Here is a 24,587-nt window from a genome sequence, read left to right as displayed (position 1 = left end):
TTTTAAAATTCAAGTTTGATTGTAATCCATCTGTCGTCTTTAATAATGGATTCACAAGCTATTTATAGGCATCCTTAATGAGCCCACTGACCTTTGACCTGATGACCCTAAAATCTCATCAGTTCATTGGCTCTGCAAGATACATATACATGTCTTGAGTTTGATAGTAAACTGTCTTTTGGTTCTCATGATAATGTGATCACAAGCTATTTGTGCATACATAATGAGCCCTGTGATCTTTGAACTGTGACCTCGTGACCCCAAAATCTAATCACTTCGTCCCTGTTTTCACGAAGTGACGGTAGTGAGGAAAATCGTAACGCAAATCGAATGCAATTTTTTTTCACTACCGTCACTTCATGAAAACAGCGACGACTTCATTGGCTCTGCAAGATACATACATGACCTAAGTTTGGCAGGAGTCCATCAATCGGTTCTACAGATAACGCGATAACGAGCTATTTTGCATACATAATGAGCCCTGTGACCTTTGACCTTGTGACTCCAAAATCAAATCAGCTCATTGGCTTTGCAAGATACATGCCTGATTCAATTTTGGCAGGAATTCATCAATCATTTCTAGAGATAACGCGATCACGAGAATGGGACGTACAGACAGACGTACGGACGGACGTACGGTACCACGTACGGACGGACGGACAACCAGAAAACATAAAAATGCATTAAAAACAGTAGATTTAAAAATTCAGTAATAACTTATAGTACAACAAAAAGTGATTGTAAATTATAAAATGGTGATAATCAGTTTGTCAGTGAATTGAGAAGAAAGAAAGAAAGAAAGAGTGAAAAGTGGAAGAGAGGGAGAGGGAAAGGATAAAGAGAAAAAAGAAAAGAGAGTTCAATTTATGACAAAAAAATGTAAGCAAATGAACGAGAATTCTGTTGATTCAGCTTAATGAAACATTGTAAAAGTAAAATGCACATAATATGGAAATGTCAAATGATACATTAATAATGAACAAGAAGCTGTATGGCTTTATCAATGAAGGTTTCAAAGCTGCATCATCAGGAATAGGAAAGAAAAGGATAACAGAAATAAGAAAGAAAAGACAGGACAGAAATACATATACAGTAGGTTTACGGTTGCAGCATGTGAGAGAAAAGGAGAAGGGGGAGGATTGGGGAGTCCTGAAAAGGACTGTCGGTAATCTTTCTGTCTTGAGCACATGTGTAGTCCTGAAAAGGACTGTCGGTAATCTTTCTTTCTTGAGCGCATGTGTAGTCCTGAAAAGGACTGTCGGTAATCTTTCTTTCTTGAGCACATGTGTAGTCCTGAAAAGGACTGTCGGTAATCTTTCTTTCTTGAGCGCATGTGTAGTCCTGAAAAGGACTGTCGGTAATCTTTCTTTCTTGAGCGCATGTGTAGTCCTGAACAGGACTGTCGGTAATCTTTCTTTCTTGAGTGCTTGTGTAGTCCTGAAAAAGACTGACGGTAATCTTTCTTTCTTGAGCGCATGTGTAGTCCTGAAAAAGACTGTTGGTAATCAATCTTTCTTGAGCACATGTGTAGTCCTGAAAAGGACTGTTGGTAATCTTTCTTTCTTGAGCACATGTGTAGTCCTGAAAAGGACTGTCGGTAATCTTTCTTTCTTGAGCGCATGTGTAGTCCTGAAAAAGACTGTTGGTAATCTTTCTTTCTTGAGCACATGTGTAGTCCTGAAAAAGACTGTTGGTAATCTTTCTTTCTTGAGCACATGTGTAGTCCTGAAAAGAACTGTTGGTAATCTTTCTTTCTTGAGCACATGTGTAGTCCTGAAAAGGACTGTTGGTAATCTTTCTTGAGTTGGAGAGGATGGGTAGAAGGAGTGGCTCTATGTTTTGAACAGGTTGACTATCTTTCGTCTGAAATATATGAAGGAAAGAACATCAGTAAAGATATCTGTAGAATAATAACCAACTAGTGATGAATATTTTCAGTTCTCACCTGTGATGCATTGTGGGCCTTGATAATCTGCTCAGCTTCTTGATTAAAGATATCTGTAGAATACTGGCCGAAGGCAGGCCTATAAACCTTTCCGTTCTTGTGTAGGTCATATCCAGAAACCTCGCTTTGCTGCAGACCAGACCAGACATTGTACTCAAGGGTTATCAAGGGGTATATGGAATCACAGTAGATAAAAATAAATTGTTTGGGTTGATGTAATTTTGCTTCTACCCACCTTAAACTTTAGTAGGCAAGCTTTCATATGCAGGTAGGGTTATCAAAATACATGTACGCAAAAATCACATACAACAGAGTTTGGAATAGGTATATATTTGGGTAATTTCCTGTACAGTAAAACAATGTCAGATGTGCAACCACTTCTAATTTGTCTTATTGGCGAAAAAATCACAGATTAGATATTGAATTTTAAAAAATGATAATAATGTTAGCAGTCATATTTGTATAGCGCTTTTACTAAATTTCTAACTTCTAAGGGCTTTACATTGTAATAACTATTACCCTGGTCTATGGATTCAATTATTGATCTGTAATCACAGTGCACACGCTCCTCTCTCTGAGGAGTAATCTAGCCAGGCGCAGCTTACAAGCACAAACATGCCAATCCAACCACATTAATGTTCACATCTTTAATACCAGGTACTTATTTAACACTTGGGTGGAGAGTGGCAAATATAGATAAATGTCTTGCCAAAGTACACTGGTGCAGTGCTGGGCTGGGCTCAAACCCAGTACCATTACAATTCCAATCAAGGGTTTCAAGTGAACTAATAACCACAAAATATTTGTTCTGTATGTTAGTCATTCCATGTGGCAATACTATGTCAAAATACTAATTTCAAATAGTACTCCTGATAAGAGACTTTCCATGACACTCTCAATGAAAATAAAAGTGACTTGTAAGAAGACTACTCGAGACACTGCATAAAACTTGCCTCGCATGAAATAAGGCCCGTTTTACGTTTTCAGTTCTGTGCAGTTTAATAATATTCTTTATTTTCTTCATACTCTTTATCAGATATCCCATTGAATGTGAGAAGTTTTTTTTTAGGTTGATTTTACACGTCCCAGCTGAACATAATTTTTTGTTAAGGTGAATGGTCCACTTAAAAGATAAAGTTGAGTTCTGGTCATGCCATTGCATTGCGAAAGAAACGTGGAATCAATCAGAAAAGGTTAACCATCTAGCATAAGTATTGGTGTGTACTGCAAGGTTCTGGAACCATCAAAATGATAAGAAATTTGGCCCAGTCTTGGTAAAGTTACATGTACACAGAAAGATATGGGACTACACCGACATGTGGCATAAAAATCTGTCCCGATCTTTTATGATCCATATTTAGAATATTAAGGCATTTGAAGAGCCATGCTTTTCAGGGAACATTTTTTATCTGATGTTCTTCCACATTTGCATAATACATGGTAATGCTCACAAAATATTTTTTACCTCTTCCCGGAACTCAACCTTCTCATTTTGAAGTTTGAAGTTTTATTTATTCCACATTTTACATAGAAGAATATAAACTGTTTATATTCTTTTTATAATGTTTTTAAACAGGCGTATATTATTAAAAGAGTAGATTTCACACAAGAAAAAAAAAGAAGAAATATGTAGATATAACAGGCAAGGTAGAACAATGTAAAATGTGGGGAGCCTAAACAAAAAAGCATAGCTTGTATGTGAATAGGCTCCTAGCATCTGGTAAATTATCTTTCGATAGTTCATACATAAATATTCCAATATTATATAAGTGTAAGTCAGATATTTTAAGAATATTACAATTATAGAAACGTATATTTGTATTGGCAAGAAAACCAACATTATTTATTATTCTAACAGCCCGTTTTTGTACAACGTTAACTTTGTCCATAAGGTTTATAGAGCTATTCCCCCATGGGAGTATACAATAATTAAGATAAGGCAAGATCAAGGTAGAATAGAGTAGAAAGATGACATGAGGAGGTACAAAAGGTTTCAACTTATTCATTACACCTGAGTTCCGTGACAACAGCTTACATAAACAATTGATGTGAACTGTCCATGTTAGTTTACTGTCTATATAGACACCTATAAAGAATTTGGTGGATTCAACCTGGTTGATAGTTATGTTATTGATTTTGATATGACCTGGTAAGGATGATACAGAATTACTGAATAGCATGAAATATGTTTTATTTATATGAAGTGTCAATTTATTTGCTTGGATCAATTTAAAGTGTTTCTGGGTTTTTGTTGGAGCAAAAAAAATCGGAGTCATCCGCGAAAAGAATAAATGATGACATTTCAAAAGAGTTTTTGAGATCATTGATGTATAAAATAAAAAGGAGCGGACCTAATAGAAAACCTTGGATGATGCCACAGGTAATTGGTTGAAGAGTCGATTCCGAACCATCTATATATACAAACTGTTTTCTACCACTGAGGTAGCTCCTGAACCACTCCAAGGCCCTCCCTCGAACACCATAGTGGGATAACTTATGGAGTAAAATATTGTGATTAATTGTATCGAAGGATAGAGCAATGTCGATCTGGCGCTGCTCAGTGGCTGCCGGGCTCACGATCAATTGGGCAAAAAGAATTTCCATTTTCGGTTTAATAAAATTTGGAGTGGACTAAAATATTATTATTATTATTATTATTATTGAAGAAGTCCAGGAAAGTACCTGCAGTATGTAACACATTGTCGATAGCATTTGCAATCTTATTGATAAATAATAGAAGTGCGTGCACGGTTGAGTGCTTCTTGCGAAAACCAAATTGGGAGCCGGAGAGAACATGATTACAATTCAAAAAAGCAATAAGGTTAGAATAAACAATTTTTTTAAAGGGAAAGTCCACCCCCAAAATAAGTTTGTTTCGATAGAGGCAGAATAATAAGAAAATCAGGTGAGTGAAAGTTTGAGCAAATTCTGAATGAAAATAAGTTGTGAATTATTGAAGTTGTGATCAATCAAATACAAATTGGCAACTCTGTGACTTATCATACGAGCTCTTCTTCATTTGCTTTGTGCATAATATTCCATAAAATCATGTTTTCTTCGTTATTGATGACGGAATATATATTTGTTCCTTGCAGGGGGAGTATAGGAACATATTTGCAATTATTATATTTAGGGTGCATGTATGGTTGAAATTTTACTTGAGGGAAAATGAAAATTTTAGATTTTTTTAGTACTGAGCAAATGGAAGTTGAGCTCGCATGATACGTCATAGAGTTGCCAATTTGTGTTTGATTGATCACAACTTCAAAAATCCTAACTTCCTTTAATATTTTTAATCGGAATTTGCTCAAACTTTCACTGACTTGTTTCTCTCATTTTTCTACTCCTATTAAAACTAACTTAATTTCAGGGTGGACTTCCCCTTTAAGGATCTTTGAGAATATGGTTAGAAGTGAAATGGGGCAGTAATTTCCTACGTCTTGTTGATCACCTTTTTTAAAATAGGTATAACCTTTGCGATCTTCATTTTATTGGGAACAGTGCCGATTGTTAGTGATAGATTGAAAATATGTGTTAGAGGAGAAACTATGACATGGATGATATTTTTTTAGTGAAACATTAGTGATCATCATACCGTTAAAGCACCCGACACCCTCTTTGACACCATATTGCTTGATTTATATTACCACTTCTTCATGAGTGTAGTAATCGCCTCTTCCATTATAGAAGCCAAAGAAAGAATCGAAGCCTCTCCACGTTGGGGTGTACTCTTTGGCAAAATATCCCAAATGCCACTGTAACCAAAGAAAAGAAAAGACCAACACAGAAAATAAAAACCTGAAGTGTGAAAAGGGTTGTATTACCAGCAGTAAGCTGAGCTTTGAAAAGCTTACACTGTCAATATTCATGAACTCTCCAACAGAAGTGAGTTGATCTACATAACAACGCTTGGTCCGATTTCAAAAAAAAAATTCAAAAGATGCGCAAGACTCAAAAGGGAAAAGTCATAAAACTTTAGCGCAAATTTAATTTGTGTTAAAAAATTATCACAAAAAAATGTAGAGGGGGGCTTCTAAAGCCCCCCCCCCCTCCCAAGGCAATATAGGGTTAACATATTAACTAATCATTTCATCATCTAGGAATGAACCCACTTCCAATGTACATTGGGCCATCTTAAAACTAGATGGAATTCGACTGCGCGCAGTCGAAAATGATGCCTCCGTCATAGAGCAATTTTACAAACCGAAACGGAAGAAATTTTTCAAATTCAAGTTCAATTGTAATCCATTAACATGTTCTCAGAATATCGTGATTACAAGCAATTTCTCATATACATATATGACCCTTTGATCTTTGACCTCATGACCCTAAAATCTACTCAGTTCATTGGCTCTGCAAGATTTCCTGAGTTAAATAGTAATCCATCTGTCAGTTCTAATGAGAATGCGTCCACAAGCTATTTTTGCATACATAATGAGCCCATGACCTTTGATCTTATGAACCATTCATTGGCTCTGCAAGATACATAAATGATCTAAGTTTGGCAGGAATCCATCAATCTGTTCTAATGATAATACGATCACAAGCTATTTTTGCATACATGAGCCGCATGACCTTGACCTTTACCTCATGACCCCAAAATCTAATCAGTTCATCAGCTCTGCAAGTAACATACATGACCTAAGTTTGGCAGGAATCCATCAATCGGTTCTTGAGATAAGGCGATCACGAGCTGTTTTTGCATACACAATGTGCGCTGTGACCTTTGACCTCGTGACCCCAAAATCTAATCAGTTCATTGGCTTTGCAAGATACATACATGACCAAAGTTTGGCAGGAATCCATCAATCGGTTCTTCAGATAACGCGATCACAAGCTGTTTTTGCATACATAATGAGCCCTGTGACCTTTGACCTTTGACCTCGTGACCCCAAAATCTAATCAGTTCATCAGCTCTGCAAGATACATACATGACCAAAGTTTGGCAGGAATCCATCAATCGGTTGTTCAGATAACGCGATCACAAGCTGTTTTTGCATACATAATGAGTCCTGTGACCTTTGACCTTTGACCTATGTGCTCCAAAATCTAATCAGATCGTCTTCCTATGGTGATACATACTATCCTTAAGTTTGAAGTTTTTACATCTCCAGTGGTTCTTGAGATATCATGATAACAATCTCAATGTATGGAATTTCATAAGTTGACCTCCATGACCCTTGACCTTTGACCTACGTGCTCCAAAATGTAATCAGATTGTTTTCCTATAGTGATACACACTATCACTAAGTTTGAAGTTTAAATCTCCAGTGGTTCTTGAGATATCATGATAACAATCTCAATGTATGGAATTTCATAAGTTGACCTCTGTGACCCTCGACCTTTGACATACGTGCTCCAAAATCTAATCAGATCGTCTTCCTATGGTGATACATACTATCCTTAAGTTTGAAGTTTAAATCTCAAATGGTTCTTGAGATATCGCGCTAACAAACTCAATACAAGGAATTTCATAAGTTGACCTCTGTGACCTGTGACCTTTGACCTACGTACTCCAAAATCTAATCAGATCGTCTTCCTATGGTGATAAATACTATTCCCGAGTCTTAATTTTAAATCTTAAATGGTTCTTGAGATATTGTGATAACGGTCAAACGGGACGGACGTACAACCCGAAAACATGATGCCTTCGGTGGCGGAGGCATAAAAATGAGTAATGTTAGAGGGAACCAAGGCATAAGTTGATTAATTTTAATTAATCACTTCCTTATTGAATGATGAATTTACATCACACCTTTCTTTAAAAATGAGAAACATAATTATTGTGAACTGGGGTGTTAGTTGATTAAGATAATGAATTACTTTTTATTTAAAGAAAATCGGACGTACGTCAAAAGATACAATTGAAACATAATATGTCGACAATAAAAGTTCTTTCTTGACATGTCATCTTCCCTCTTAACCCTTACTGTACTGGGGGGGGCCTGGGAGGCCCCCCCCTCGACATTTTCTGAGTTTGCGCCGCAACCGCTTGGAATTTTGAATTGTCGTTTCATGACTTTTTTCCCTCAAGTCTCACGCACATTTTGATACCATTTCCGTCGAAATCGGATATACCTGTAAGGCGTTACATAACAATTAGTATGCGCATGTCATCAAAAAAAAAAAAAAAAAAAAAAAAAATTGCATCAAAATTTGCATAAATTATCATTATTAATTACATTAAATTAACTTGTTTGAGTTAAAAAAGAAGTTTCATATGAATAATGAGTTTCAACATTCAAAAAGTGGAGTTTGAAACGTTTTCTGTAAAATGCATAAAATTAGCATTTTTGCATAATAAATTAGGCTAACGACAAAAATTTGCATATTCGGAAAAAACTAATTATACCATCTTGTTCCTTACGTAAATATCTACAAACGTGCAAATTTTCGTGTTCATCGGACAATCGACGGCCGAGATCATAGGGGGGGGCCTCCCAGGCCCCCCCCAGTCAGTGGGTGCTCAAAATAGCCCAGTACAGTAAGGGTTAAATGGCAACATCGTCAACAAAAGGCTTGTCATTTACAGCAATACTTAATTCAACAAATTCCTGGAAAGTTATACAAAAAAAGGACCTCTCTGATTTGATATATGGAAAAAAAGGGGAAAAAAATCAATATTTCGAGAAAAGAAAATCTAAAATAATGTTTTTCACTTGGAAATCTTTGATGTAAATGAATCCCAATTCTGTTAAAATTATTATTAAAATGTAGATCATTTAATTCTGTATTCACAAAAATACTATTTTTCTTTAAAAGGGTGTCTTTTTTGGACGCCCCCTCCGATTTAGGGGTGTTTGCTGAAATATTGTGTATTGTGATAAAATCTTTTGAATGAACAAGGTGTATTAACCCCTCTTTTTCTTACTTTGGCCCTCCGCTTATTAAAAAAATAAGAGATTGTGGAACATATAAAAGGTTTGTGGATGTGAAATGTTACCTTTCCAACTGCATGAGTACTGTATCCTAATGTTTTAAGATACTGTGCCATAGTCTTCTCCTCCAGACCCAATCCATATGGCGCTTCTGGAGATATTACACCAAACTGCAGGCCTGTAAAAATGAAAACAATAGAGGGCGTTTTCAATGAAATTCCCTAAGCACTCTCAAAATTATGATATTCAATATACTACACAAGATGTTATGTATTCTCTGTTACTTATGAAATGTAACCGTTGAAAATAATATAAAGAGAAGCAAAATAAATCTTTGAATTTTGAATCTTTCACCAAGGCCTATCGTACAATATACGACTTGACATTTTCGAAGACATCGGCTTCAAATCATAGACAATTGCATAAAAGATCTGCTGTCGATTCGGATCAGATTTGACTTTCCCTCCCACATGGAGGCCTCCCAAGCCAAATCTAGATTTTCTTTGATTTTACAGAACCTTAAAGGTGAATGAAAGTCAAAAAATGATAATTTTGCATTTGAAAATGAATGGTCAGCAGCTATGTGCATTTGAACCAATGTATACGGTTCAGGAAATGAGAATCGCTTGAAACTTGGACCCTGTATGCAAGCCTTGCCAATCGCACGCATATCCTCCCATTGTCAACTTTGGCAAATTGGTCACGTAAAGACCGTGGTATCGGCGGAGTACAGCGCAAATATGTAATGGCTGCTCCCTTCTGAACTTATAAATAGCAGACGATAACTGTCTTCTTATTTTGGAAACTTTAGTGAATATACATATCCTACAAACCTGATTGTTGTATATGAAAAGGCGAGTAAATGTCCTCTACATAATGACGTAGGTTACAATGAAGGGTTTCATTCTAATTTTCATTTCATTTCATTTCTAAGTATTAAACCAGAGAGGATTGTGCTCTCAAAGCCTGTCTGTACTAGTTTACAGGAGGGATTAGTCCACCTGCCAGGTCACTGGACAGGTGGTTATCTCATCAACTCAGCTCTCACTAAACATAAGAAAATGGGTAACCAATGGTCACCGATTTGGCATTGTTTTCTATATAGAGGGAGCAAGTAGGTACAAGTAGTGCAGTGTTGCTTAAAGTTTTTACATGCATTTCAATATATATATGAATTGCTACGGCAAATTCTTCCAAAATTGGATTAAAGTTGGATCGTTTTGAGTGCGCTGGGCTCAAACCTATGCATACCTGTATGAATAGGATGTCTTCCAGTCATGATGGCGCTTCTCGATGGCGTGCAGAGGGGCGACACATAGTAGTTTGTCAATGTTACGCCATCTTGTGCCAAGGTGTCGATGTTTGGGGTCGGGATCTGACTAGAACCGTGGAGACTGACATCATCCCAACCCTGATAGAAATTAATAGATGAATACCGAAAGATTAGAGAGAGAGAGAAGAAATGGCTCGGACACATAATGCGGCATGATGAGGGATTGATGCTCAGAGTCAAAGAAGGTCTCATTCATGGAAAGAGGAAGAGGGGAAGACCTCGTAAAGGCTTTCTAGACGATGTAATCACAGAATGTGGAGCAACAGGGTATGAAACACTGAAACGGACGGGTCAAGACCGAGGAACTTGGAGAGACACTTGATATAGAATTTTGCTTGGGTCACTGAACCTGTCATAAACTGACGGATCACTATTGATGATGACCAAAAATTAAATGAAATTGGAAATCTACCCAAACGGTCATTGCATAACTCAGAATGGAAGTGGAATGGTAGATGGATGAATTGGTTGGTTGATGGCTGGAAGGTGAATGGATGGATAAATGGATGGGTGGAATAGTGGGTGGACTGTTTGATAGGTTGATGGGTGGATGGATGGACAGATAAGAAGATGAATGAATAGTTGATGGATGAATGATTGGGGGAATGATGGATGGATAGATAGATGAATGGGTGGACTGGTAGCTAGACAGATGCATGGATGGACTGATAGATGGGTGGATGGATGGCCGGATGGATGGACTGATGGATGGATAGATGGATGGCCGGATGGATGGAATGATGGATGGATAGATGGATGGACAGATGACAAGATGGATGAATACTTGATGGATGGATGAATGAATGAATGGGTGGAATGATGGATGGATAGATGGATGGACAGATGACAAGATGGATGAATACTTGATGGATGGATGAATGAATGAATGGGTGGAATGATGGATGGATAGATGGATGGACAGATGACAAGATGGATGAATAGTTGATGGATGGATGAATGAATGAATGGGTGGAATGATGGATGGATAGATGGATGGACAGATGACAAGATGGATGAATACTTGATGGATGGATGAATGAATGAATGGGTGGAATGATGGATGAATAGATAGATGGACAGATGACAAGATGGATGAATAGTTGATGGATGGATGAATGAATCAATGGGTGGAATGATGGATGAATAGATAGATGGATGAATTATTTGGTTGATTCATGGCTGCATGGATGGTAGGTGGGTAGATGGGGCGGGTTGATGGGTGGATACAAGTGATGCATGAATGGAGTCAGTTAAATGATGGATACATATAGTTGCCTTAATTGGATGGTTAAATATGGAGGGAGATAGAAAATGGAGATAAAATGTGGATGAATAGGAAGAATGCGGGATGGATCTACATGTACATGTACATGGATAGATGAATGGATAGAAAGATGAATGGATAGATAGAAGGACGGATGGATATACTTGTACATGTTTTTATTTTTTAATTTGTAAAGCGCATAGAAAAAACTTCAGTTTATTATGCCGTCAATAAATCTATCTTTATTATTATTATATATGGATCGATCAATTGATTGACAAATAGATGGATGGGTAGATGGATGGATATGAGGATGAATGGATAGATCAAAGGACGGATGGATGGATAGATCAAAGGACGGATGGATGGATAGATCAAAGGACGGATGGATGGATAGATCAAAGGACGGATGGATGGATAGATCAAAGGACGGATGGATGGATGGATTGATCGATTGATAAATAAATGAATGGATATATGGACGGGTAGATGGATGGATGGTGAATTTAGGGATAAAGTAATGAAGCCCAGATCAAAACCTCTAGCAACATCCTTGCAGATATCAATTAAAATGTAAAGCACTTAATTTTTAATAGAAAAAAAGTATCAAGCGCTATACAAATATGGCTATTATTAATATAACTTGAGGGTCTACAAAGCAAAGGTTAAACATATTCCATCTTACCAAATCATCAGCTACAATGAAGATAATGTGTGGTGGCTGGCCATGATCTTTAGATTCTTCATCCCCCAAAGCCCCAGCCAGGAGAACCATGAAACAAGTGATGAACTCCATTGCTTTCCTCCATTCCATAGTAATTTTGTCTATTCATAAAGAGAGCAAGTAAAGAAATATCAAATTTATATATTTTTTACTGAGGTATAATTAAGTAATATATTGACTGCCTTCAGGGCAATACAACATATTATATTGCCCAGGCGCGGATCCAGGATTTCTTAGGGGGGGGGGGCCCACTTTTTTTTTTTTGGTCCGAAAAAAAATCGTAACGACTCAGCCAGCCGCTAAATAAGCGGGGGGGGGGGGGAGAGGAAAAAAAAATCACAGAAAAGGGGGGGGGTGCTCCAAAATACACACATAAAAAACCGAAGGGGGGAGGGTCAACCCCCTAACCCCCTCCCCCCCCCCCTTCCGTACGTGCTTACTCGTCTGAAAATAGTTTTTACCCTCCAGCGCAAAGCGCGGAAGCTTTTACGTTTCATTAAATCATTAGAGAAAAAAGACGATTCGTTGTACCGTTCTAGACTCTTAATCCTCATCTGAATTCAGTTTTCCCCTCCTCCCTCCCGCGCGAAGCGCGAAAGCTTGTACGTTTCATTAAATCATTAGAGAAAGAAGACGATTCGTTGTACCGTTATGACTTTTAATCCTTGTCTAAATTTAGTTTCCGCCCTCTCACGCGAAGCGCGGAAGCTTTTACGTTTCATTAAATCATTAAAGAAAGAAGACGATTCGTTGTACCGTTCTCGACTCTTAATCCTTGTCTAAATTCAGTTTTCCCCCCGCTTCGACGTTTCATTAAATTTTTAGAGAATGAAGACGATTCGTTGTTCCGCTCTCGAAAATAATTTAGTTTCCCCCATCGCGCGAAGCTCGGAAGCTTTTACGTTTCATTAAATCATTAGAGAAAGAGGAAGATTCGTCGTACCGTTCTCGACTCTTAATTCTTGTCTAAATCAATCCCCCCCCTTCTGCGCGAAGCGCGGAAGCTTCGACGTTTCATTAAATTATTATAGAAAGAAGACGATTCGTTGTACCGTTCCCGAAAATTATCCTCGTCTGAATTAAGTTCCCCCTGCCCTTCCATCGCGCGTAGCGCGGAAGCTTTGACGTTTCATTAATTCATTAGAGAAAGAAGACCTTGTCTGAATTTCAAATATGTTCTTTGTCTATTCCCTTTTCTTCCTACGTCCTCTTCCTTTACACTCCTTTCTTTTTTGGCCGGCATTTATTGGGGGACCACCCCACCGCCCCCCTGGCTACGCGCCTGCTGTCAGATGAGCATATGTTGATACCTTGTCCGCCCCGGAAGCTCAGGGGTTTAAGGTTTTAATTTACGGTCAGATTAGCATTCAGGGGTCCGCCTTAGCGCCCTAGACGGGGTCCAGGGGCAGAGCCCCGGAAGTTCAGGAGTTTAGGCATTTAATTACGGTCAGATGAGCATTATTTTGATACCCAATTGTTACAATGGCAGGTCACTAATTGGCTTGGGGTTCAGGGGGCGGAGCCCCGGAATCTCAAGGGTTTTAGGCACTCAATTACGGTCAGATGAGTATCGAGGGGCCCGCCTAAGGGCTCTTGGTTGGGTCCAGGGGGCAGATCCCCCAGAAGCTCAGGGGTTTCAGGCGTTTAATTACGGTCAGATGAGCATTTTTTATACCTTATTATTTGTGACACTAGCAGGACACTATTTGGCGTGGGGTCCAGGGGGCAGAGCCCCCAGAAATCAGGGGTTTTAGGCATTAAATGACAGTCATATGAGCATCTAAGGGCCCGCCTTAGGGCCCTAGGTGGAATCCAGGGGGCAGAGCCCTTAGGATTTTAGGCATTCATTTTAATCATGGTCAGATGAGCATATTTTGATACCCCATTATAATGTGACACTGGCACTTAACATTTTTTTCTTTCTCGCTCTCTTTCTTTCTATTTCTCTTTAATATACTTTTTCAAAGAAAGTGTGGGGGAGGGGCTCGAGGATCCCGATCCCCGCCGTTCCGCGGGCCCTGATAAATATGTAGGCACCTCAAGAAGCATTTTCTTGCCTGGCTGTAAATTTAGGAATTTGTCATTTTCCAACAAACGCATGAAGTGAGGAAAATTATCTCATTTCAGCATTATTTGTTAACCACCGTTATGGAATTATAAATAAACCACGTTTGAATTCTATTTCTCCAACCCCCCCCCCCCTCCCCTATCAGTATGCCAGTGGCCCCCCCCCCCCCTCCGATCTACACCTTGTTGGCGGGAAAATTGCAACTGATATCCCCCTTCTTTTCTTTTCTTCTTCCTATTTTGTCCTTCCCTTTATCTCCTCTTTATCTTTTTTCTTTCCCTTTCCTTCCTTCTCTTTTATTTTTTTTATTGGTGGGGGGGGGGGAAGGAGGGAGGCAAGTCCTTCCCCCCCCCCCGATCTCCTTCTTCCCTCTTTTCTTTTCTTCTTCCTCTTCTTTTTTTCCCTTTCTCTTCTCTTTCCCTTCTTTTCCTTCTCTCTCTCTCCTTTTTTTTTTTTGCGGGGGGGGGGGGGGGGGGCCAAGGCACGCTGATATTGCCCGAACCGAAGGCCTCTGATTGATCAAATTCACACTTCCAAGGCATGAATTTTGCAACCTTAGCATACTAAACAATAATCACTATTACCGTACATTAAATATGGTTAAACCATGTGTATTTGCATTTCCGGCTGAACCCTAATCGTAAACTCCAATTAGAAGTCAGCATTATTTTAATGTAAATCACACATTAACTACATGTAATTAACATTAGGAAAACGTTGAAGGTAAGCGAATCGCTGGCACTCCGATATCAATTTTTCACATTTGTTATTAAATTCTTGACCGATTTTTTTTTATAAGAAAGAAGAGTCCACTAGCGAACTCTGAAGCCGGTTGCAATGATCGTTGGGTGCAGAAAGGGGGGATTTTGAGCTTATTCTAGGTTTTATTTACCTGCTTTTTCATGCAGGGTGCTAGTTATACATCTATCACATTATCGCCTACCATGTAAGGCTAGCCATAACTACCATATCATTGTGTAGGGACCATAAGATCTTTTATCCCGGAAAAGCTATTCAAGTCTTCAAGGCCTAGAAGAATCCATTTGGATAAAAAGCATTAATCCTTCACCAAAAAGGGCCTCTTTCTATACATTGTTACTTTTCTTCACTCCAATGATCTTGAGGCAGCAGACAACAAGAAATTGTGTAAATAATACAAGGTCCACAAGTTTGGTTGTTAGAAGCTTATAAACTACGTATAAAGTTCACACTCTCTCTCCAATGTTATATAACAAAACATTGTATTGAGAACAACTTCTACATATGGGGTGCAGTCTAGGGGGCGGAAGTTCTTGCATTTTTTAACATTTAAAAAATTCAAAATAGTCTTCACGAGCTATATATTATTGAACAAGACATGACACACCGTCGGCTGATTTTTTCACAAGTCTTAAACGGATGACACTAGACAAGCGGTTTGAGTTAAGTCGCGTTATGATGATATATAAATGCGTTCATAACTTAGCACCTTCTTACCTTCAGGTAGGCTTAATCAATCCTAATGATGTACATGAGCATCATACAAGGCAAAATAGACAGTGGATGTTTACGTGTGCCTAGATTTCACACTGATTGTTTAAGTGTAGCCCAATCGTTTCTTCCATATTTGAATGGAATAAGCTAGATAAATTTGTTGAGAACGACTTCCTCTGTCAATTCATTTAAGAGATTGTTTATGAAAGAAAGGCCAATAACTTCACTCTTAGACGCTTTGCAGTTGATGGAAGGTTATTTTATTTTGAAGGCAACAAAAACAGCCCCTGTAGAAACACAAGAGTAAAAACAAATGTAAATTAAAAACATCATGATATTCAAATAACCAATTACATAATTATATACTTCATGATCTGTATCAGCAACAAAGAAGGTGTTCAGTAAATAAGTTCATTATAGACCAGCTTCAAACGTATCAACTAAATAATCATCACTATTATTTTCATGACTTCAATGAACAGGTTAATTAAATAATATATCATGTCTAATATAACGGCTGAAGGACAGTTAACTTTTCATTTCACAATATAATTCCTTACATCACTTAAGCAAAACCTAAATTACATTAGAAGTGTAAAAAGTAACAACAGATTCATTCAATACATAATGCAAACAATATCTTTTTAATACAAATTAAAAATCCAATAAGACTCACCGCCCTCACTATATAAAAAAAGGCTTGTCTTCAACGTACGCCCTTGTACAATGCAGTCTTTGTGGTCCTATGAGGGATAAAACGTAATATATTACAATTAGCATACAGCAAAATTCAAAGGTATTGTGGCGTAACCGGGCTCTGCCGGGGTAGCGTTCTGCCTTGCAGTCTCTCAAAACCCGGTCCACGCTCTCGACAATCATTCATCAACTATATCTCTCAGTGGGCTCTCACAAAAGTATATTGTGTAAGAAATAACGTGGACTAGCTCTCATTTTACTCACTCCCGCAATCACTGAATGTCTGACAGGACTAAAGAAACAACACTTGCACAGTATATCTGCAATTCAAGTAACTTTACTCGTTCCTGGTAACGGATCGACCTGTCGCAACGACAGGTCAACACCAAACTGACTGACATCTCACGATGTCCACATATATATTTCACAATTAGCTATAACGCCCTCTATGTCTTACTAAATTACTGGGCTAGTTATGCTACAGTATGAATACATACAATTCAGTAATATAGACCATTAATCTGTGTAAAATCGTAAAACATTGTACCACCAATAAAATTAACAAGTGCGAGTTTAGGATTTCACTTTGTGTACATGCACATACACCACTCAAATACTATAAAAAGGATCGCATTGCAAGAACCCATTACACACTCAAATTCTGTCAATATCCATAGGGACATCAATAATTGTTCAACAAGCATATAAGTAGGGTACATGTACATATATAACAATAAATAAATGTAACATTTATAAGGATAATCGAATGATTAACTCACATGTAACTCAAATGCCCACTATGCACGTGCACCACTTGTGACTTCTCTGCAGTAATGTCTTCTCCAGTAATGTGAAAGCTGTCACCTCCTGCAACTGAACCCAAGCCCAGGTTATTGTCCAGCGTGCACTCAAGCCATTGCAAGAGAGGCCCGAGTGCACACTGAACAATAGCCTGCACCAAACCCAGGTCCAGTCACAGGAGGCAACAATCTCACATTACTACATTTAAACAAAGTTGTAATTTGTGAATGGCTTAGCCGAACATACACTACGTGCATGTTCTGTAATTTTAACAAACATGACTTATTCACATAATTGCGACTTCATCAATATTTTCCTATTGACATTACTGTTTACTAGGTTAATGATATATGTTTATTTTGCAAATGAGTATTATTTTTTTAAACTATTAGATGTATAAACGTTATAAACGATGTAAATATGTTCATGTTTATTCAGAGCCCCATAGAAGACCACTTCTTGCTGGTGAATGGGCTACCCTGTTAAAAGATTAGAAATAAATAATAAATAAATAAAAATTATAATTTTCTCCTTGAAAGTCACATTAACCTTTTCATTTAATTTTAGAAGTTACCTCTCTTTTTCTCTGAAAGACAATTTTATAGAACTTTTTTTTGCATTGTACTTTCGTCAGCAGATTTCTTTAGGTCAAGCCAATTACTCATCAGAAATGTAATCTGTAAGTGTAAATTTAAATCCATTTTCTTTCTTTCTCTCTCGCTCTCTCTCCTTTTCCTCCACCCTCTACATTCTTCGCTTTTATATTATTTTCTCTTTCTTTTCTCATTTTTCCTTCCCTCGTCCTCATTTTTTCAATTTCCATTTTTGGAAGGGGCAGCAGATTTGCCCCCCCCCCTCTTTCGCTCAATCAGCCAGTGATGCGTTGGGATTTAGTTTCCATTAGATCTGATACGCTGCCGACCAGTTACTCAGAGTAGCAATGTTTATATTATTAGTATGTTTTTTTCTTTTTTCCCCTTCTCTCTTTCGTTTTTCTTTAATTTTTTAGACCGCCAGGAAAAAGGGGACCTCAGCTCATTCGGCCCTCACCTGGATCCTCCACTGTTTCTAAAGCTTAACAAATAAAATGATAAAATAGTGAATATTTTTACTTTTCAGGATTTCTTACATTCCTTTTGAATTTTTGATTTTTCTGTAAATGCTTAAAATAAGGCAATTGGAGACTCTGTCCCAGGTGGTCCAGATGAGAAGCACTGCTCTTACCCATACTTGTTTCAGTTAATTTTATCCCCTTTTCTCTTTTTTTTTTTCTTTCTTTCTTTCTCTCTTTTCTTTCTTTTTTTTCTCTTTTTGTTTGTAGCTTGCAAAAGGGGGGGGGGGGGGGACTGGCTGGCTGTGCCCCTGCCTGTTTCCGCACATGGTGTTTCCAGACAGTTGATTTTTTTTTTTTTAAAGCAATTTGAAGAAGCTATAATTACAAGTAATATTTCATAAATATTTTAAGACTTATGTTGAACAAAAATATTATAAACAACAAATATCTATATATTAGTACATCAATCGCTAGTGCTTCTTAATAAATATTTTGTAGTTTTAATAAATCCAAAGGTGAAAGAGAAGTTTTATACTAGCGCGCGCTCTCTGCCGGTGTGAACAGTCTTTAAGTTATCTATCATAGTCAAATTCATGTCTGCTTTGAGTGGCACGCCGCACGCACCCGATAAACCTATTTCCCCAAGACAAAGTCGAGGGGCATACCGGTAGCTCTAGGCTAGCTCATTTCTCGAGATCACCAAGGCCAAGAGCTATAGTTTTAACCGTGACCCTTAAGTGTTCGGACACCACCCCCCCCCCCCAGCTTTTTCTACACAGCCAGGATAGTGATGCTCCTATGTGTGGATCTAGATCTCTCATATTCCATTAGACCGAATTTTACGTCTCTTTCGTTCGTTAGCCTCTTATTGGGGTAGGGTCGGCCGGCTCTCTCTTTAGAGACGGAAACCGTCTATACACATTCCCTTGATAACGCCACGGCCATTTCAGGTCGTAGCGTTTTGCCCCCAAAATCCCCCAAAATGTCATTTTACCTCGTGTATATCCAAATCTAAATTAGGCCTAAGCTATAATACATCGGTTCCACTTACTAACTTGATTGAAATAATCCGTTTAATGGTCCCTTTTAAGGAAATTATGGGTCAAAATCGACATCCATGTTGAAAATCTTGCAAGCCGTGTTAAACTCTCGCTGCAGGAGTCATCTAAATCAATCTCATCCCTTCTAGTCTACGCCGAAGGCAAAATGATTATGAAGGAAAAACTGTGATAACGCCATTACGAACGTGTAGATGGCGCACAGTTTTTCCTTCGTAGAAGGGATGAGATTGATTTAGATGACTCCGGCAGCGAGAGTTTAACACGGCTTGCAAGATTTTCAACATGGATGTCGATTTTGACCCATAATTTCCTTAAAAGGGAGCATTAAACGGATTATTTCAATCAAGTTAGTAAGTGGAACCGATGTATTATAGCTTAGGCCTAATTTAGATTTGGATATAGATCTACACGAGGTAAAATGACATTTTGGGGGATTTTGGGGGCAAAACGCTACGACCTGAAATGGCCGTGGCGTTATCAAGGGAATGTGTATAGACGGTTTCCGTCTCTAAAGAGAGAGCCGGCCGACCCTACACCAATAAGAGGCTAACGAACGAAAGAGACGGAAAATTCGGTCTAATATTCCATATGATCCCCAAGCCGAAAGTCAATGTCCAGTAATAAATGTACTACAATTTATAAGTCTGAATTATGCATTATGACAATCCTGATTATACACGTGACCCAGCAAGCAAGAGACAGAAGTGAAAATGACCCTAGCTAGCCTGGTGCATGGTGCAAGACCCGAAAGCTGCCCACTGGGACATCCCCTCATCCCTGGGCCTGGCTCGGCCAGCGCAGCGCGGCGCGGACGCAGTCCGCGGTCCGCAGTCAGCAAAGCAAAACAACTTGAAATTCAATGAATCCTTCTAATGGAAATATTGCTAAACTTTCGGCTACACTCTAACATCATTCATTTCTAGTCAAACGGAGGAGCTAAGAATTTAATTATGTACGTCACCTCTTAAAATTCCAGCACCATCACGATCAGACGCGACTAACCAAGTCCAAGGCAAGGATGTATTCATGGACGCGTGTTATTGTCACGTGACATGACTCGCAATCCATTGGTCACGTGATTTTGCAATCCATTGGTCACGTGATTTATAAGTTTCGTACGCGCAACACCCCCCCCCCCCCTCAATTCTTTCTGACAAAAAAATATGTCTCTTTTAGTCTTATTCATTATTTGTTCTAGCTCACTTGCTAATGACCAGCAAAAGATCCTCTTTCCTACTTATTATGTTCATTCTGCCAAATATTTCAATATAGTTCGAACGAAAAGAAAATTTTAACCATTATGCAAATTCTTGCTCCTCCTCCAAACACCCGTTTCACCTGCCGATGAGCCAAAATGACAATTTTTCAAACTCACTTTCAAATGGAAACGAAGTAGTATTGTATACTTTTGCTATTCTTAAGTTTTTTTAGCGATAAAGCTTCATGGAAAATGAATTTTATAAAAATTATTTTCTGAGTTAATTATTCCCCCAAAATATGTTTTTCATCAAAATGGTATGCGACATATCATTTGAATTAAGATTTCTTTAAAATGTTGACGTTTGACGTTTAATATAAACCTTTATACCATATAAAAATGGATTACTGTGATAGGAAGCTATCTCAACCAGCTTAATTAAGCAATAAATTCCACCAGAGTTCTTAAGATTTTCGTTCACATTATGTTTACATTGAAATGTCTTAACCCTACGTTAACTGGGGGGGGGGGGGTCAATTTGACCCCCCCCCTGTAGAAATTTAGCGACTACTCCGAAACCGCGGCAGATATAAAATTTTCCTCTCATGACTTTTTACTTTCGAGTGTTACGCATCTTTTAAAACAATTTTTTTGAAAATCGGACCTACGGTTACAAGGTCGCGTGACCTTTTGTCTTTGCATGTCAGCCCGAAAATCGCTCATTTTCGTGATTTGTGTACAAAACATATGTAAAAGTCATTTTTCCTAAAAATAGATAAAAATTGGTTATTCAGTCTTGTTTAAAGTTTAGATGTTTGTTTTGGGGTCAAAATAGTTGAATTGTAGTTATAAATGAAATAAACAACAAAAACAATAAAATACATAAGTTAAAAAAACAATGAAATACATAAGAAATTATATAAACAAGAGATAACATAAGGAATAACCTGGCTCTTCCAATTTTTTGTGTTGTATTATTATTCCAAATGGTCTAATAAATATATGTAGTGAAAAAGAATGCTTAAATATGAATAATTTATGATTTATGGGCCGAAATGTGAATTTTATGACCTTATTTGCATAAATTACCATAAATATGCAAATGAGTGAATTTTTCAAAAATTTGAAATTACCATAGTATTCTATACACTTCACTTGACATGCATGCAAATTTTCGCGGCGATCGGCGGTGAAACGGCCGAGATCTTAGGGGGGGGGGGTCAAATTGACCCCCCCCCCCAGTAAAAACCTGGTCTGAAATGGCCCAGTTAAAATAGGGTTAAATTTCCAATGATGCACCCAATATTGAGCTGAACAAATTTCCTTAATCAAAGTAAAGCACTGATGATCGATTTGGATGGGGTCTACTTGCTGTTTTTAAGAACCGCTTTCATAGAACTCGCTATAGCTTCCAATGCACATAGGCCTATACTCTAAAATGTCATGTATGTGCTTTCTTTGAACTACATTTTGAGCAAAGCAGACTTAATTTAGATGTATGTCTCTTTCGAAAAGCTAAACTGCTTTTTATCTGAACTTCTCAAAATTTGAAGGTTCAACATATAATTGATATTTTTACAGAAAACAAATTAACTTTCTAATACATCTTCTGCTTCATTAACTTGAAAACTCATATTTATAGCACCAAAATTTATATCCTGTCATCATAATAATCTTGTTTTACTACCGGTAAATACATATTATTTTAGGTATTTTGTTTATGATATTAACACTCCTCAGTATTTCAGTGTAGCGGATACATTGCACATTTATTCCCAGTGTATGTAATAAATATTTTCAAAACAAACTTTGATCTCAAAACATCTCACTAAAGATTTACCAACAAAAAATCGTTTTGTAGATATACATTGAATGCAAACATCTAATTTTCATATTATATTCTTGTTGGGCAATATCAACATGAAACATTAGGTAAATTTGGGATGTTTTGAATCTGATCACAACAACTTTCAACATCTATTTGTCAGGAAATCATAGCTCAAAGAATCTTGGGAAATTAATCGTGTCCTCGAAGACAAAACAACAAATCTAAAGCATTGGTCACATCCCACCGTGCGTGTTTTTAGTCCGTACGGTTTTTGGGGAGGCCACGGCCGCCACGTTTTTCTGAAAACGTAGAGAGAGAGTGGCAAAGGCAGGGAGGGAGTACCGGCAACGCGCGTCACACGCACTGGGGTGAATCGGTAGCCCGAACGCAGCGAAAGTTCCTCGTGCACTAAAAGTGCTGCGGTGTGTCTGCGTGCTCCCAAATCTGTACGGAGGCGGTACTCATCACGTACGGATACCCAAATTTTGCCCACGTTTTTGCACGTAGACAGCACGCACTTGCAAGTACGGCGGGATGTGACCACCGCATTAGGTAGTTTTCAAATTCACAGAGAAATAAAATCTACTTATTTCAAATGTAATTTAAAGGGATAGTTAAGTTTTTGTTTCAGACCGCAAATGCCTTCAAATTGCATGGTTTTTGCTCTAATTCGTGTTCATGACATTTCTATGAAGGTGATTTTAAATCCCAAAATGTGTGAAATTTAGCCAGTAGATTCATGCCAATTCAGCTCTATATATTAACAAAAAATCTTCTTGCAAATTTGACACTCAGTTTGTCATTATCTCACAAAAAAATTATTTTGTGTAGCGCCCTCTGCAACAGACTCAACTATCCCTTTAACCCTAATAAGACCAGGGGGCATCATGGCCCCCCCCCCCCCCTTCTCCACGATTTTTCGGATTGTTTGAGAATGCATATGGATGGCGCCCCGCTGCTAGCTGACTTTTTTCTTTCAAGTCTTGCGCAACTTTTAAAAGAATTTTTTTGAAAATCGGACCTACGGTTACAAGGTCACGTGACCTTTTGTCTTTGCATGCCAGCCCAAAAATCCCTCATTTTCGTGATTTGTGTACAAAACATATGGAAAAGTCATTTTTCCTAAAAATAGATCAAACATGGGTTGTTGGGTCTTGTTTAAAGTTGAGGTGGTTATTCTGGGAGTCAAAATTGTAGTTGGAAATGAAATAAAACAACAAAAACAATAAAAATACATAAGTTAAAAAAACAATGAAATGTTATTGTTTTGAGGGACCTGACCTCTACAAGCCACGCTTTAATTAGGTCTCCTCATCTTTTCTTCTGTTTTCTCACTTAAATGCATTATATGAACTTGATCCTTACTAGTGTTCCTTTTATGTACTCTACATGTTATAAATTTGTTCAATTGTATTACATTCATGTTGGAAGAAAGACAAATAAACTTGAACTTGTGTTGGAGCCAATGGGGGAGATGTCCGCAACTACATCACAGTGATATTAGCGATTTGGCCAATTTGAAATTTCCCGAACAACTTGTTAATAAGGTTGGATTTCTCTTTAAAGTGATCCGGTAACTTAGATCCTTTAAAAAAATCCTTGATTTAACTCATGCTGCAATGATAATTATAAACCTTTAGGTCAGTCAAATCAGGAACCCCATGACTTTTACAAGCCGATCCCCTGTCTGATTATCGAGATATTTATGATTGAAAATCGAAATCAAATTTTGCATTTGCCAAACGGTTTTCACAACACTACAGTCTATTGGGGAAAACGAGTATGGTAAAACCGGTCACTCAAAGATTTGTCCTTTTTTGAAGCACTTCTTGATCATTTTGAAGCGTGATTTTGTTAGGGCTTCAATATTACACAATATCACAGACACTAAAAACATGTAGGACCGTGCATCTCAGATTCAACATTGTTAAACAATGCCTTTAAGGGTTCCAATCAGGACTCAGACTCAGATGGGATTGGATGGACCTAGCAAAGTTGTTTGTACTCCTTCTGTAGATAACGGTGCTTCACTTCAAAAGACCCATGTATCTTGCTTTATCGTAGTACTGTTGAACCACTACCACGTTTTTGAGTTGGCTGTTGCTGTATGCTTCGGCAATCTGTAGAGTAACAATGAAATAAAAAGCTGTACCCCAATGGCTATTGCTGCAGAAATCAAACTTTGATGAAAAACTTCACAGCTATTGGTAGAGACATAGATTAAGACTAAATGTAGATGGATTCTCGACTGTGCAGTCAAAATT

General features: G+C 37.9%; 2 protein-coding genes across 9 annotated transcripts in view; both read right to left on the bottom strand.

The window, feature by feature from the left end:
• LOC584392 (arylsulfatase I) overlaps window positions 1–20,364 on the bottom strand; it is a 31,097-nt gene extending 10,733 nt beyond the window's left edge. The window contains exons 1-7 of one of the 6 annotated variants that reach the window (XM_030989596.1): window positions 20,259–20,332; window positions 16,362–16,428; window positions 12,106–12,245; window positions 10,075–10,234; window positions 8,889–9,001; window positions 5,593–5,700; window positions 1,946–2,074 (exon numbers count right to left, since the gene is read on the bottom strand). In XM_030989596.1, the coding sequence (XP_030845456.1) occupies window positions 1,946–2,074; window positions 5,593–5,700; window positions 8,889–9,001; window positions 10,075–10,234; window positions 12,106–12,234 (639 nt within the window). In that variant the 5' untranslated portion in view covers window positions 12,235–12,245; window positions 16,362–16,428; window positions 20,259–20,332. Of the gene's footprint in view, window positions 1–1,945; window positions 2,075–5,592; window positions 5,701–8,888; window positions 9,002–10,074; window positions 10,235–12,105; window positions 12,246–16,361; window positions 16,429–17,160; window positions 17,318–20,258 lie in introns of those variants that run through there. The other 5 variants (XM_030989599.1, XM_030989597.1, XM_030989595.1 and 2 more) reach the window with 5 other exon arrangements.
• A 3,809-nt stretch (window positions 20,365–24,173) lies between these two features.
• The window catches only part of LOC583635 (DNA ligase 1), a 67,707-nt gene continuing 67,293 nt past the window's right edge, over window positions 24,174–24,587 (bottom strand). For 2 of the 3 annotated variants that reach the window (XM_030989590.1, XM_030989591.1), the window contains one exon: window positions 24,175–24,443. In XM_030989590.1, coding sequence (XP_030845450.1) covers window positions 24,351–24,443 — 93 coding nt within the window. In that variant the 3' untranslated portion in view covers window positions 24,175–24,350. Of the gene's footprint in view, window positions 24,444–24,587 lie in introns of all 3 variants that reach the window. The other variant, XM_030989593.1, reaches the window with a different exon arrangement.

This window comes from Strongylocentrotus purpuratus, unplaced genomic scaffold (assembly GCF_000002235.5).
Source record: "Strongylocentrotus purpuratus isolate Spur 01 unplaced genomic scaffold, Spur_5.0 spur5_scaffold_18, whole genome shotgun sequence".
Lineage (NCBI taxonomy): Eukaryota > Metazoa > Echinodermata > Echinoidea > Camarodonta > Strongylocentrotidae > Strongylocentrotus > Strongylocentrotus purpuratus.
Note: the sequence above shows the minus strand (reverse complement) of the source record. Positions and strands in the feature narration are given on the sequence as shown.